Below are 15,322 nucleotides of genomic sequence, written 5' to 3'. Positions count from 1 at the left end.
TTCAGCCCATCTCTCAATGACCCTGCTGTTTTCTGTAATAAGCTGACCATCTTTGTTCTCACACATGTGTGATCTAGCTTGAAATCCATTCTTTTCATCTGTAATTTTCATATTATATACATTCCTTTCATGTCTCCCTCCTTTGCTAGTTCCTCAATTTGAGTAATCTTGGACTTTTCCCATTCCTGTTTTTCTTTCTCACAACTTTTGTGGCCCTTCTTCTTGCTTCATTGTCTAGTGTTTTTGGTTTCTCTCTGTAGCATTATCATCCGAGCATTGTTTTTCTCTTCTATAATTTGTGTGTATTCATCATCATACCATCCCATTCTCTCATTCTTTTGTTTTAAATTCAACTACCTCTTCTGCTGTTCTTTTGATAGCATGCTCTATTATTTCCCAATGTTCATTTATGTTATTTTCACTGTCCTTTTCCAATGTTGTTAGTTGCATTTGGAGTGCAATTCTATAAGTTTCTGCCACCAGTGGATCCTTTGTGAGTTTTTGACTGTCATATTGCTGTGCTCTCTTTCTTTGGTAATTGTGTATGGTACTTATTCTTTGTCTAAGTTTAGCTTTTACTAGTAGGTGGTCTGAGTCAGCATTTGCTCCTCTGAAACTTCTTACATCTAGTATATCTGATTCATCTGTGAGTATATGATCTATTTAATTGTGGTTGTTGCTATCAGGTGAGATCCAGGTTACCTTGTAAATATTCTTATGTTGGGATTTTGTGCTGCAGATAGACATTCCTTTTCCTGATGCAAAATCCACTAATCTTATGCCATTATTGATGGTCTCTTCATGTAAGCTTTCTTTGCCATTTGTTGGTCTGAATGCTGGTTCCTTTCCAATTTATGAAATCTCCTAGGACTATTTTGATGTCATGCTTTGGTGCTTCATCATAACTTCTTTCCAGTCCATCATAGAAGGCTTCTTTTGTGTTATCATCTGCATCTTCAGTAGGGGCATGAACATTGATAAATGATATGTTGAAGAATTTTCCTTTCAAACGTAGTGAGCAGAGTCTATCACTTACAGGTTTAAATCCAATGACATAACCAAACATTTCCTTTTTAACAGCAAAATCTGTACCTAAGTTGTTAGTGCTTTCACCACTATAAAATATAGTATACTGGTACTCCTTGGTTCTGAGAATGTCAGAGTCTTTCCACCTGATTTCCTGTAGGGCTACAAGGGGTATCCTATATTTCTTTAACACTTCAGTAAGTTGGTCTAGCGCACCTGCTCTATAAAGGATTAGCACGTTCCATGTTGCAAAACAAAAATCATGTCCTTTTCCAGGCCTAGGTCGTATTCCGTTGAGATCTGTCCGGATATTATTGTGTGTAGAAGCTTTCATAACAGTATTTTTTTTTAATATGACAGAGTTGTTAGCCCTGTGCTTAACCATCTGGGGGGCTGCCCCTTTCAGCTCTCTGGATAGCTGCCTTTATTTTCGGGTAAGGTGCCCCTAGCCTTTGTGGATCCCTCCACTTCCTGCAAGGCAGCAGGTTTGATTTTGGTCCACCCCTTGTATTTTATTTCCCGGTACCCACCATATTTGGGGGGGCATTCCCCTATCTGCCACCTGGGGAGGCGCTCGATGGGAGATCAAAAACTCCACACGAGGACACCACTGTATACTCATTGCTAAAGTGAGGTGTATTTCACTTTTTAGGGTGGATATCAATAAAAGAGCGATCACATTTACTTTGACCAATAAGAATGTGTATTTTCTCCTATTATTTCTGAGTCCAAACATGTATTTAACAATTTGATGTCAAAATGTGCCTTTTTTAGAGTCCTGTTTTATACTTACAGAAATTATTATTATTATTATTTTTTGTAAGTGGCAACAGACGTCCACAAATGAGATTGCACCAAAAGCACTCTGAGCATGCTAAAAGCATGAAAGTAGCGCTATATAAAAGCTATAATATATATTTGTTCCCAGGCATTATATTGTTTATTATGACATGGCGGGAATACCCCTTCTTTTCTTTTTTTTATTTTATTTTAATAAATGGACCTCATTTTAATGATCAACCAAACATACTTTTTTAGCCCTCCAATTAGTGTATCACTTACAATGAAATTTTTTTAAATGACATAAGGCATATTAAAAATAAGTAGACTTAGAGAAAAAGAAAAAAATTGCTTTAAAAATACAAATATTTAAATGCTTTATAGGTCTAAATAGACTTCAGCCTTTTGGGGAAATGCCGAAAATAAAATACAAAAGTTTGATAGAAAGCTTGCGGTTTTTCACAAATAGCAGTTATTGTGAATATGTCAAATTGGGTTCTTAGCAAGCATCTAGGAGGTAAATTAAGGAACCTGTGTACAAAATTTCATGCAGATATGTGCGACAGTTTAAGAGATCTTGTGATCAATCAGTGAGTAGTAATTGTTAAATATAATATTTAGTCAGTAAAATGGCTCGGACATGTTCGCCGGATGGAGGACAATCGCATCCTGAAAATCATTCTGTACGGGCAACTTGCATCTGGCTCAAGAAAAAACTGGTCACCCCCAGATTTAAAATCAGTGAACATTGATACTGATCATTGGGAAGACATAGCCTTAGACTGCACTAGTTGGAGAGAGACAGTGACCAAGAAAGTTATGGATAGCGAGAAAACATGGGCCTCAGCTCTTGAAGACAAGTGTGCCACACGGAAAATGGCCAGCTCCTCTACCACCAAAGTTAAAACTACCTTGACCTGCAACAGTGGTGTCACTAGGGGGTGCAGGCTTCACCTAGTGACACTCACCAGGGGTGCACCCAAGTCGGAAAAAGCACTTTTCCAAATTGCAACTTTTAAAAATAAAAATTACTCACAGTTTAGCATGTGTATGTCCCAAACCTTCTTAATTTAATTCTATTTGACTTGTAATCTTCCTATTAGGAGAAAAATAATATGTTGTAGATGTAGGAGACAGAGTTTCTGAAGCTCAGAAATGTAGAAAATTGCTTGGCACGCAGGGCTTTGCCCAGGACAACTCCGAGTGAGCTTGAGACGCTTCCTCAAACATCTTATCTGATCCGTTGAATGGCGAACGTAACATTTTTTATTGTAAAATATTGAGAAACGCATGGACATAAGCACCTTGCACGCCTTTTGACGCATAGGGATGCAAGCTGTCTCCAAACAAATCAATCTTAGGCGACTTCCACAGCCATTTTCCTTCCAAAACGGTGTGATGCCATGTTAGACGTGGATGGACATTATTTGAGTGCCTCTTTTCAGCTGACTATGGTAAATGTGTTTTGTCTTGTCTCACAAATGTCAATTGACATTCAGTCGCCACTTCCCTTAGATGGCGAATATCTGTGCTGGAAAAGGTTTCTCTATTGGTAACATTTTCTATGTATGTTATTCGTAGGATCCTTCTAAATCTTTCACAGCCAATATTGCTTAGCCACGTTGTTGAATCTGGAAAAATGGTGGCTAGATGCCTTATTCTCTTGCTTTTTTCCAGAGTGATTCAAACTTTTTTTAAATCTACAAAACTGATCAAAATCCTTTGTTGTTTCGTAAACCTGTGAATAGTGCTTGATTTGTCTTTTTGGAAGCAGCTAAGAAACACTAGTATATTTTAAAACATTATCTGTAAGGAGCTCTTAAATAATCTTAAATATAAATGTTTCTCAAATCAGTAATCACTGGTATGACAAAGTAGAAAACACCAAACTGTGGGAGATGAGTGGACAGATAAATATAAAAGTGCAGATCTTAGCGAGGAAGTGGAGATGGATTGGTCACACCCTTAGAAAAGATACCAGCAACAGAGCTAGGCAGGCCTTAGAGTGGAACCCCCAGGGAACAAGACGCAGAGGAAGACCAAGAAGAACATGGCGACGCAGTGTACTTGAAGAAGCAGAGAAGACCAGGAAGAGCTGGGAAACCATAAAAAAACTAGCAAGAGACCAGGGAGAGTGGCGTGTTTTAGTCTAAGACCTATGTTCCATCCTTGGGGATGAGTATGTTTACCGTGAGTATGTTCCTTACTCACTGAACCTAGTGATGTCGCTGACCAGCAATATATGTGGATGGGAGTGTCTCTCCAAAATAGGGCTCCACAGCCATATGAAAAAGTGTTCGAGATAAATCATAGTTGTTCTACGACTGAAGGAGGCCAATATATATATATATTATAATAATTATAATAAGGCTAGTCTTCGAGTCCAAAGATAAGTGAGTAATGCAGTATTTCCAGTGGCTGCGCAGTCCCAGCTGTGACCTACATATTTTGCCACATCTAGGGCAAGCATAACCTTTGTCCGCAGGTGGTCGATTTAGATTTTCTTTTCGCCATCTGCATTTGTCCTCGGCAGCAGATTTTCTTTTGGTCTCAAATGTGTATCCGCGGCCTTTGTGAGTGACCTCCAGCTGTCTCGTTCTGAGGCAGCGTGCAACCAGGTGCTCTTTTCTATGTCAGCCAAGGAAAGTTGACGCCTAAGCTGGTCTTTGAAGCGTTTCCGTGGGGTGCCTCTGTTATGTCGACCACCTTTTAGCTCACCAAAAAAGGCTGCTTTTGGCATACCTTTGTCTCCCACAGGGGATACGTGCCCTACCCAGCGTAACTGTCAGACCAAAAGAAGTCCCTCTATACTGTCCATACCGGGGTTTGCAAGGACATCGCTGTATGTAGTGCTGTCTTGCCACCATATGTCCATGATGGAGCGCAAGCATCTTTGGTGGAAGCGCTCAAGAAGTCTTAGATGTTTCTTGTATAGTGTCCATGTCTCAGAGCCATACAGAAGGGTTGAGAGAACCACCGCCTGGTAGACACTGATTTTTGTAGACAGGTGGAGCGATCTGTTCTGCCAAACTGCGTCCAAAAGCGCTACTGGCCCTGGCCAGACGGTTATCAACTTCACTTGAAAGTAAGCCTCATTTGACACTATACTACCTAGATATGTGAATGGTCTACCACATTAAGGGGCTGTCCATTTACGGTGTTCCTTGGGGATGAGTATGTTTACCGTGAGTATGTTCCTTACTCACTAGAACATGGTCCTGGGGCTTTCGAAGATCAGCCTCGAGTAGTACACTGAAGCGCTCTCGTACGTGAGCCAGCCTTTCGACATCTAGCTTCTTTGCCCTAGGCAGGCCACTTTTTTTTTACCAACTTGATGGTGTTGTTTAGCTTCATATGGACAAGATGATGGTCCATGTAACAGTCGGCACTTCCCTGATATATAATGATATAGATTCTAGATCTAGTAGATTAACTATTCTATCACTTTAATTAGACTGAGACTTTTTTTACTTTTAAAATATTTGAATTTTATGACTTTACTAGTTTAGAGACTAGATCTCACTTAAGACTTTTGAGTTAGTAGTTCAGTTAATTATAATAAACTTTAACTTTACTCTTTAGTTTTACTTACGCTAACTTGGTAGGAGACCTTGACAGTGCTATGCATGCTGCTAATGCTATTACCCAAACAAAAGCGAGTACGAAAAGACCTATCCCCACATTTAATACGGGACCAGCCATCAATATTTTAATTGTAGAGTCTGTGTCTTTTATAAATTGTGCACAAAATTCATTCCAAATAGGATCAAGTCTGTGCTTAGGCGTCCATAGAGTTTTACTAAACAACTAGATCTAAACACAATTTCTATTTGTGGATGAAATGAAAATAAGCCAATAGATATCTAGCTTACAACATTCTCATATTAACGTGGACTGGATGTATTTTCATAAGTTTTTTTTTTTTTTACAAACACGTTTTTAATTTCACTAAATTTATAAATCTCAAAATTTTGGCTTTTCGAAATAAACCGCTGTTAAAAAAAATTCGCTATTTACCGAGCTTAATTTGACTCGGATTTCTTCCTTATATTTTCGATAATGTCTCAGAAGAAAGCTTGGGCCTCAGACCGGCTGCCACATCTCTCAATAAGTAGCATTTCTTTACCTTATTCGATACCAAGCAAAATAATTAATTAGTAATTACTACTTAAACTAATTGGTTCATTTTTTTTATTGTAAAGTTTTAACTTGATCCGATAATGGGTTTTGGAGAAAGAACGTGTACGAACATTGTACCACAGCACAGACAGAGTGAGCTGATATATTTAAGCTTTGTAAAAATACCCCCCCCCCTTTTCACTACAAATATTCACCACAGGAGGTCCTCGAGTCCACCAGTGGACCACCAGTATCAAAGTATCAACTATACTGGGATATGCCTATTTTAACATAAAACACTGAACCATAAATTACAAATAGAAAAACAAAATGTCTGACTATTAGGCCTACATTACAAGCTGACTTTTAAAAGTGAAAAGATGAAAGAGAAAACAAGAGAGTAGGCTAACTTTTCGGAAGCCTGATTATTTTCTTCAACTGTCAAGAGCTGTGTGTGTATTTGGTTTAGAAGTGAAACAAAACATTCACGTTAAGTTCAAGTGACACTTGGATGAAATGTGTCCCACTGGCACACAACAGAGAACTTCACGTAAGATGTCTCTCTTAGATAGCATCTACAACTTGCTTGTGTTGGCGTAGTAGGCTGGATATCACAGATCTAGAACGTGCCATTACATCCAATCGGATCTAGTCTCTAACTCTCGTGAGGTGGAGCTCGTGCATACTTCAACTTGTATTCGGGAACCTACACAATGTACACATCACTGTATTGTTTAACTAAAGTGCTTGAAACAGTTCTATCAGTCTAGAATATAACGTCAGTTTTGTTTTTCAATATCTATTTATGGACTGTTGATTTATCTATTTATAAACAAAGAAAACAACAGACTATGTTAGTGCTCTAGTACATTTTTCGGTGCGGCAGCTGGTGGCAGAAGGTAGAATGCCCTTAACCCCAGGTAACCCCGTGAATTGATAAAATAGATTCAATGAAATACTCAGAAAGACACGAAGATAGAGGCACATTTCTTATTCCATACGCTAGAACAGCATGGGCGTAGCCTGGTGGTGTTTTCGGGGTTTAACCCTCTCCTCCTCCACCCCCTCCGAATTTCGTGATTTCTAGCGGCACCCGAAAGGGGAAAAGACGCTATTAGTTTTGTGTGAAATGATTGTCCGTCCGTCTGTCATGTTTAGATCTCGTAAACTAGAAAAGATAGCGAAAATCCGACATCATAATATTTTAGTCCATTCAAAGTTCTAATGCAACGGCTACTTTTTTCTTTTCTAAAATCGAAAAATCTAATTTTTTAAATCTCTTACGCAAGAAGTTTTTTATAAAAATACACCACTTTTACAACTATTCACTATTAATAGTAACAAACACTTGAGGCTCTTTAGTAGGGGAGATTACATGTAGCCATATTTTTAACACATTTATGCAAATGGTTTTAGATTTTTTGTCAAAGAATTTAATTTTGATGTTCTTTCTGAAAATATTTAAAACCCCCACCCAGTGACCTTCGATGGGCGTCTTGTGAAGAATTCGTTGTCCCACACGGAGCCAGGAATGCAGTTTGCTGGTATATCTTCTGTTATGCATTTCGCTGGTGTCTCTTCTGCCATATGCCATCCTATTTATTTGTTCACGCAAAGCATCCATTCAATCTTGCCAAAGAGCTAAACAATTTCTGGTTCCATTTCGAATAGGTAGGTCACCGGATCTTCTTCTTCATCGATCAGGGCCTGTCGGAGACGAGCTGCAAGCGTCTCAAATTAATAGTTGATCTAGTTGTTTCAAAGATGCTATTGAGATCGAATCCTAACTACCTACCTATACAGTTCACGTCTTGATGTGGTGTAGATGTGCATGTCTTTGTGTGGCGTAGATGTGACAGTCTTTGTGTGGCGTAGATGTGACAGTCTTGTGTGGCGTAGATGTGCATGTCTTTGTGTGGCGTAGATGTGCATGTCTTTGTGTGGCGTAGATGTGCATGTCTTTGTGTGGCGTAGATGTGCGTGTCTTTGTGTGGCGTAGATGTGCGTGTCTTTGTGTGGCGTAGATGTGCGTGTCTTTGTGTGGCGTAGATGTGCGTGTCTTTGTGTGGCGTAGATGTGCGTGTCTTTGTGTGGTGTAGATGTCCATGTCTTTATGTGGTGTAGATATGACAGTCTTGTGTGGTATAGATATAACAGTCTTGTGTGGTGTAGATGTCCATGTCTTTGTGTGGTGTAGATGTGCATGTCTTTGTGTGGTGTAGATGTCCATGTCTTTGTGTGGTGTAGATGTGCATGTCTTTGTGTGGTGTAGATGTCCATGTCTTTGTGTGGTGTAGATGTCCATGTCTTTGTGTGGTGTAGATGTCCATGTCTTTGTGTGGTGTAGATGTGCATGTCTTTGTGTGGTGTAGATGTGCATGTCTTTGTGTGGTGTAGATGTCCATGTCTTTGTGTGGTGTAGATGTGCATGTCTTTGTGTGGTGTAGATGTGCATGTCTTTGTGTGGTGTAGATGTGCATGTCTTTGTGTGGTGTAGATGTCCATGTCTTTGTGTGGTGTAGATGTGCATGTCTTTGTGTGGTGTAGATATAACAGTCTTGTGTGGTGTAGATGTCCATGTCTTTGTGTGGTGTAGATGTGCATGTCTTTGTGTGGTGTAGATGTGCATGTCTTTGTGTGGTGTAGATGTGCATGTCTTTGTGTGGTGTAGATGTGCATGTCTTTGTGTGGTGTAGATGTGCGTGTCTTTGTGTGGTGTAGATGTGCGTGACTTTGTGTGGTGTAGATGTGCGTGTCTTTGTGTGGTGTAGATGTCCATGTCTTTGTGTGGTGTAGATGTGCATGTCTTTGTGTGGTGTAGATGTCCATGTCTTTATGTGGTGTAGATATGACAGTCTTGTGTGGTGTAGATATAACAGTCTTGTGTGGTGTAGATGTCCATGTCTTTGTGTGGTGTAGATGTGCATGTCTTTGTGTGGTGTAGATGTCCATGTCTTTGTGTGGTGTAGATGTGCATGTCTTTGTGTGGTGTAGATGTGCATGTCTTTGTGTGGTGTAGATATAACAGTCTTGTGTGGTGTAGATGTCCATGTCTTTGTGTGGTGTAGATGTCCATGTCTTTGTGTGGTGTAGATGTGCATGTCTTTGTGTGGTGTAGATGTCCATGTCTTTGTGTGGTGTAGATGTCCATGTCTTTGTGTGGTGTAGATGTGCATGTCTTTATGTGGTGTATATATGACAGTCTTTATGTGGTGTAGATATGACAGTCTTTATGTGGTGTAGATATGACAGTCTTGTGTGGTGTAGATTGTTGTTGATTTGAGGCACATCGGCACAATTTAGGCCATGTCTTGCCTGCAGTCCCTTAAGGACTACTCTCTCTCTAAACAACAAGGGCCAGATTCTATACAGTCATATAATTAAAATCAAGGTCTATTCACAGTTAAAATAGTAAAGGTAGTAAAAATTTAAATATTTGGTAAAAATCTAATGTAAATAGTGCATGTTCACAAATTCAGAAATCAGATCTTCGTAGATAGCCCCACTTCCCGAATAAAGCCCAGTACCTTCCCAGGGTCGACATTATTAAATAGTGTTTTTAGATTAGTGGCTCTAAAATTTTTCGCCCTGACATCCTAGTATCTGGGGCAATCGACAAGGATATGTTCCACGGTGAGGCGAGAGTCACAGTACTCGCAAAGTGGGGGCTCCTCTCTCTTCAGTACAAAAGAGTGCGTGATGTAGGTGTGGCCAATCCTAAGTCTGGACATGGTTGTGCTACCACGCCTTGTCAGACCCTTAGATGTGGGCCGCCACCTGACATCCGCCACAATCTGCCTGAGTTTACTGTGAGTCTCAGCCTCCCATCGGTTCTGCCACTCTCGATAGGTGGCAGAGGCAATACTTTGTCTCAGGTCCGAGTAGGGAATTTGGGTTCCTGACACCGCATGATTTAGGGCTCTCTTTGCTTCTCTGTCTGCGGCTTCGTTTCCCTCAATGCCAACATGGGAGGGGACCCAGATGAAGGTGACATCCCTACAGTCGGCTGTTATTTGGTCCAACAGCTTCAGGCTCTTATGTACCAATGGGATGTCAGTCTTCATCCGCCCCAAAGCTTGCAATGCAGATTTGGAGTCGGAGCAGATTATAAATTTACTCCTTTCTGATGCTTTTACGGCCATAAGTGCAAGCAATATTGCGTGCAATTCGGCCGTAAAGATGGAGCAGCCATGGGGAGTCTACGGGAGATTGTTTTGTTCCGAAAGGAGCAGGCACACGCGACCTGGGTTACAGAATTTGTTGATTTGAGGCACATCGGCACAATTTAGGCCATGTCGTGCCTGCAGTCCCTCAAGGACTACTCTCTCTCTAAACAACAAGGGCCAGATTCTATACAGTCATATAATTAAAATCAAGGTCTATTCACAGTTAAAATAGTAAAGGTAGTAAAAATTTAAATATTTGGTAAAAATCTAATGTAAATAGTGCATGTTCACAAATTCAGAAATCAGATCTTCGTAGTTAGCCCCACTTCCCGAATAAAGCCCAGTACCTTCCCAGGGTCGACATTATTAAATAGTGTTTTTAGATTAGTGGCTCTAAAATATTTCGCCCTGACATCCTGGTATCTGGGGCAATAAACGAGGATATGTTCCACGGTGAGGCGAGAGTCACAGTACTCGCAAAGTGGGGGCTCCTCTCTCTTCAGTACAAAAGAGTGCGTGATGTAGGTGTGGCCAATCCTAAGTCTGGACATGGTTGTGCTACCACGCCTTGTCAGACCCTTAGATGTGGGCCGCCACCTGACATCCGCCACAATCTGCCTGAGTTTACTGTGAGTCTCAGCCTCCCATCGGTTCTGCCACTCTCGATAGGTGGCAGAGGCAATACTTTGTCTCAGGTCCGAGTAGGGAATTTGGGTTCCTGACACCGCATGATTTAGGGCTCTCTTTGCTTCTCTGTCTGCGGCTTCGTTTCCCTCAATGCCAACATGGGAGGGGATCCAGATGAAGGTGACATCCCTACGGTCGGCTGTTATTTGGTCCAACAGCTTCAGGCTCTTATGTACCAATGGGATGTCAGTCTTCATCCGCTCCAAAGCTTGCAATGCAGATTTGGAGTCGGAGCAGATTATAAATTTACTCCTTTCTGATGCTTTTACGGCCATAAGTGCAAGCAATATTGCGTGCAATTCGGCCGTAAAGATGGAGCAGCCATCGGGGAGTCTACGGGAGATTGTTTTGTTCCGAAAGGAGCAGGCACACGCAACCTTTCCCTCCATTTTGGATCCGTCTGTGTAGATGGTGCCACAATCTCCGTAGCTCTCCTGCAGTTCCCTAAAGTGGACTTGTAGTATGCTTGGGTCTGTATTTTCTTTTTTGAAATTAAGGAGGGATAAATTTAATTTGGGTTTATTCATTAGCCAAGGAGGATTCTGAGGGGTTTCTATTTTAGAGATTTGGTCAATGGGTGGGGTTAAATTTTGGATGGGTTCTCTCATTCGAAGGCCCAACGGCTGTATGACGTTAGGCCTTCGATTGTATAATTCTACCTCTGTGGGGTTAAATATGGAGTCAAAAGCAGGGTTCGTGGGGTTGGATTTTAGCTTGACTATATACTGCATTGCAAGCTTTTTCATTCTTATATCCATGGGGAGTTCTCCAGCCTCCACATGGAGACTTGGGATAGGTGATGTACGAAACGCGCCGAGACAGAGACGCAGGGCAGCATTTTGTATTGGTTCCAGTATTTTTAGGTACGACTTCCTTGCTGCTCCATATATTATGGATCCGTAGTCTAGCTTGGATCGAATTAGACTCCGATAGAGCAGCAGCAAGGTATCTCTGTCAGCTCCCCAGTCCGTATGGCTGAGTACTCTTAGTATGTTTAATGACTTTTGGCATTTCTTCTTAAGTTCCTTAATGTGGGGGAGAAAATTAAATTTGGAATCTAAGGTGAGGCCTAAAAATTTTGTAGTTTTCACGACAGGGATCTTCTTTTTGTGTATAAATAGTTCAGGGTCTGGGTGGAGTCCCCTTAGATTACAAAAATGCATACTAACTGTTTTGGAGTCTGAGAATTTGAAACCATTATAGTTTGCCCAACCCTGAATTTTGTTTAAACATAACTGTAATTTCCTTTCTAAGGTGTTCATGTTTTTCCCATAAGTAAGAATGACAAAGTCATCGACATACAAAGAGCACTCTATGCCAGGGGACAGCGCATTTATGATGCTATTTATTTTAATGTTGAACAGGGTGACTGACAGAATGCTGCCCTGGGGTACACCCATTTCCTGGTCATGAGTGTCAGAAGCGGAGTTGCCCACTCGGACCTGAAATTTTCGATCTTTCAGGAATTCCTCCACAAAACGGGGGAGGTGTCCCTTAAGCCCCATAAGCGCCAGGTCACGTAGAATGCCATGTTTCCAGGTTGTGTCATAGGCCTTTTCTATATCGAAGAATACAGCTACTAGATGTTCTCTTCTGAGTAATGCATTTCTAATATAAGCTTCCAGCCTTACCAGGTGGTCAGTTGTTGTCCGCCCCTGCCGGAATCCGCACTGGTAGTTTGAGATCACTTTATTCCTTTCCAGGTACCAGACCAGCCTACTGTTAATCATTCTTTCCATGGTTTTGCAGATGCAGCTTGTTAGTGCTATTGGTCGATAGTTAGCTGGGTCAGAGCCGTCTCTTCCCGGTTTAGGTATCGGTATAACTGTGGCTTTCCTCCAGCTGTTTGGGAAAGCGCCTGTTTGCCACACACAGTTATAGACCCCTAGTAGGACTGCCAATGAGGGTTCGGAAAGGTGCTTGAGGAACTGGTAATGGATTTCGTCTTCTCCAGGCGCTGTGTCATGTGACTTGTCCAGCGATTCCCTCAGTTCCTCAAGCGAGAACGGTTTGTTGTAGTCTTCATTGTTCTCTGACCTGAAATCAATGGGGTGTCTTTCCTCCCTGGTTTTGACTTTTTGGAACTCTGGCGTGTAGTGTGCAGTGGATGATTTTTCTGCTATTGAGGATGCAAGGCAGTCAGCTATTTCTCTGGGGGACGTGACAGTTCGTCCTTGGTTTTTCAAATGCCCTATTGCATTTGATTCTTTCCCTTTGATTCGCCTTACTGCCTTCCAAACCTCTCTAGCAGAAGTTTTGGCATCCAGACTGCCGACAAAACTTCTCCAGGAATTCCTTTTGGCTGACCGTATGGTTTGTCTAGCCTTTGCTCTAGCTATCCTGAATAGCTTTAGGTTTTCCTGGGAAGGATTCTTTATAAATGCAGCCAGTCGTTTTTTCCTATCACCAATAGCACTTTTGCAAGCTGTATCAAACCATGGTTTGCTAGGCCGTTTTGGATTTGCAGAGGTTAGGGGTACAAATTTCCTGGCATGTGTGGTGTAGATGTCCATGTCTTTGTGTGGTGTAGATGTGCATGTCTTTGTGTGGTGTAGATGTGCATGTCTTTGTGTGGTGTAGATGTGCATGTCTTTGTGTGGTGTAGATATAACAGTCTTGTGTGGTGTAGATGTCCATGTCTTTGTGTGGTGTAGATGTGCGTGTCTTTGTGTGGCGTAGATGTGCGTGTCTTTGTGTGGTGTAGATGTGCATGTCTTTGTGTGGTGTAGATGTCCATGTCTTTGTGTGGTGTAGATGTGCATGTCTTTGTGTGGTGTAGATATAACAGTCTTGTGTGGTGTAGATGTCCATGTCTTTGTGTGGTGTAGATGTGCATGTCTTTGTGTGGTGTAGATGTGCATGTCTTTGTGTGGTGTAGATGTCCATGTCTTTGTGTGGTGTAGATGTCCATGTCTTTGTGTGGTGTAGATGTCCATGTCTTTGTGTGGTGTAGATGTCCATGTCTTTGTGTGGTGTAGATGTGCATGTCTTTGTGTGGTGTAGATGTCCATGTCTTTGTGTGGTGTAGATGTGCATGTCTTTGTGTGGTGTAGATGCCCATGTCTTTTTGTGGTGTAGATGTGCATGTCTTTGTGTGGCGTAGATGTGCATGTCATTGTGTGCACAGTTTTGTATGATGTGGTGTACGGTGTAGTATTGTAATGTTTGTATTTGATTATAGACTCTTATGTCTTACGCCTTGTTTATCCGTGAAACCTGTATGGTTCTCTTGATGAAGTATCCCGGCAACCAAAAATGCCATCCCCTTTTCGGGTGAGTTATCTTGCGATATGACCATACAACCTTTTTGTTTTCTTTTACAATGATCACAGAAGTTTGGCATGGTGCCTAAGGTCCATTGTGATCCTGTTTTGTCAATTCATTTGTGAGGCCATATGACGTGATTCTCAAGGCTCGCAAAGAACTTTCTGCATTGAATAATACCATGGGAAAGAAAAAGAGGCAATTGAAGCGATAGGAGGGCATCTAGGAATGGAGAGAGATGGTAGACAGATCATTTGTAGTGTCCCAACTGTCAAACAGACTAGGGAAAGGTGTGCGAATTATGGACCTATTTACCTTTTTATCTTATGTTTGTTCTGTGCACATTCCGACGTCAAAGTCAGTAGGTAGTTAACACTTTTAAATATTACAAATGCATTGGCCATCTGTTTCTATTTTAATAAAGCTAGGGTTATTTACGAACTAAATTAGTATTTGACACATTGTTGGTGAATGTGTTGAGTTGTGTCACGTGATAAGCAAGTGTTATGACTCGAGCGAGGTGTTATGTCTCTATGAATGGCAGCTTCGTGTTGTGTTGCTTTGTTTCAGAACTATGTACGATGTGGTTCTAAACAAGATCACGCCAATAATTTGTGCTCAGATATGTTATTTATGGTAACATTTCATTCTAGCAAATGGACATCCAAAGCATTCTGGGGCAAGTATAGCACACAGTGAGGTATGTAGGGCATACAGTGGTGTATGTAGGGTATAGAGTGGTGTATGTAGGGCGCAAAGTGAGGAATACAGGGCATACAGTGGTGTATGTAGGCATACAGTAGTAGTGTATGTAGGGCATACAGTGAGATATATATGGCATACATTGGTGTATGTAGGGCACAAAGTGAGGTATATATTGCATACAGTGTGGTATGTATGGCAAACAGTGGGGTATATAGGGTATACAGTGGTGTATGTAGGGCACAGTGGTGTATGTAGGGCACAAAGGGAGGTATATAGGTAGGGCATACAGTGGTATATGTACGACTTACAGTGAGGTATATATGGCATATATTGGTGTATGTAAGGCACATAGTGAGGTATATAGTGCATACAGTGGTGTATGTAGGGCATACTGTAGTGGTGTATGTAGGGCACAAAGTGAGGTATGTAGGGCATAAAGTGGGTATGTTGGGCACACATTGAGGTATGTAGGACATAGTGATGTATGTAGGGCATAAATGGGGCATGTAGGGCACACAGTGATGTATGTAGGGCATACAATGAGGTATGTAGGGCACACAGTGAGGTATATAGGG

General features: G+C 41.4%; 1 protein-coding gene across 1 annotated transcript; it reads right to left on the bottom strand.

Annotated features, from left to right (window-relative positions):
• Nucleotides 1-8,036: 8,036 nt before the first annotated feature.
• LOC129922710 (histidine-rich glycoprotein-like) lies at nt 8,037-9,101 on the bottom strand. Its single transcript, XM_056009645.1, has one exon. The coding sequence runs from the start codon at nt 9,099-9,101 to the stop codon at nt 8,037-8,039; it is 1,065 nt and encodes a 354-aa protein (XP_055865620.1).
• Nucleotides 9,102-15,322: the final 6,221 nt, after the last annotated feature.

This window comes from Biomphalaria glabrata, chromosome 14 (genome assembly GCF_947242115.1).
Source record: "Biomphalaria glabrata chromosome 14, xgBioGlab47.1, whole genome shotgun sequence".
Lineage (NCBI taxonomy): Eukaryota > Metazoa > Mollusca > Gastropoda > Planorbidae > Biomphalaria > Biomphalaria glabrata.
The sequence above is the reverse complement of the archived record's forward strand: the minus strand, read 5'-3'. Positions and strand labels throughout refer to the sequence as shown.

Coding starts and splice junctions, on each gene's coding strand:
- LOC129922710 (XM_056009645.1), bottom strand. CDS start 9,101: ATGCACATCTACACCACACAAAGACATGGACATCTACACCACACAAAG.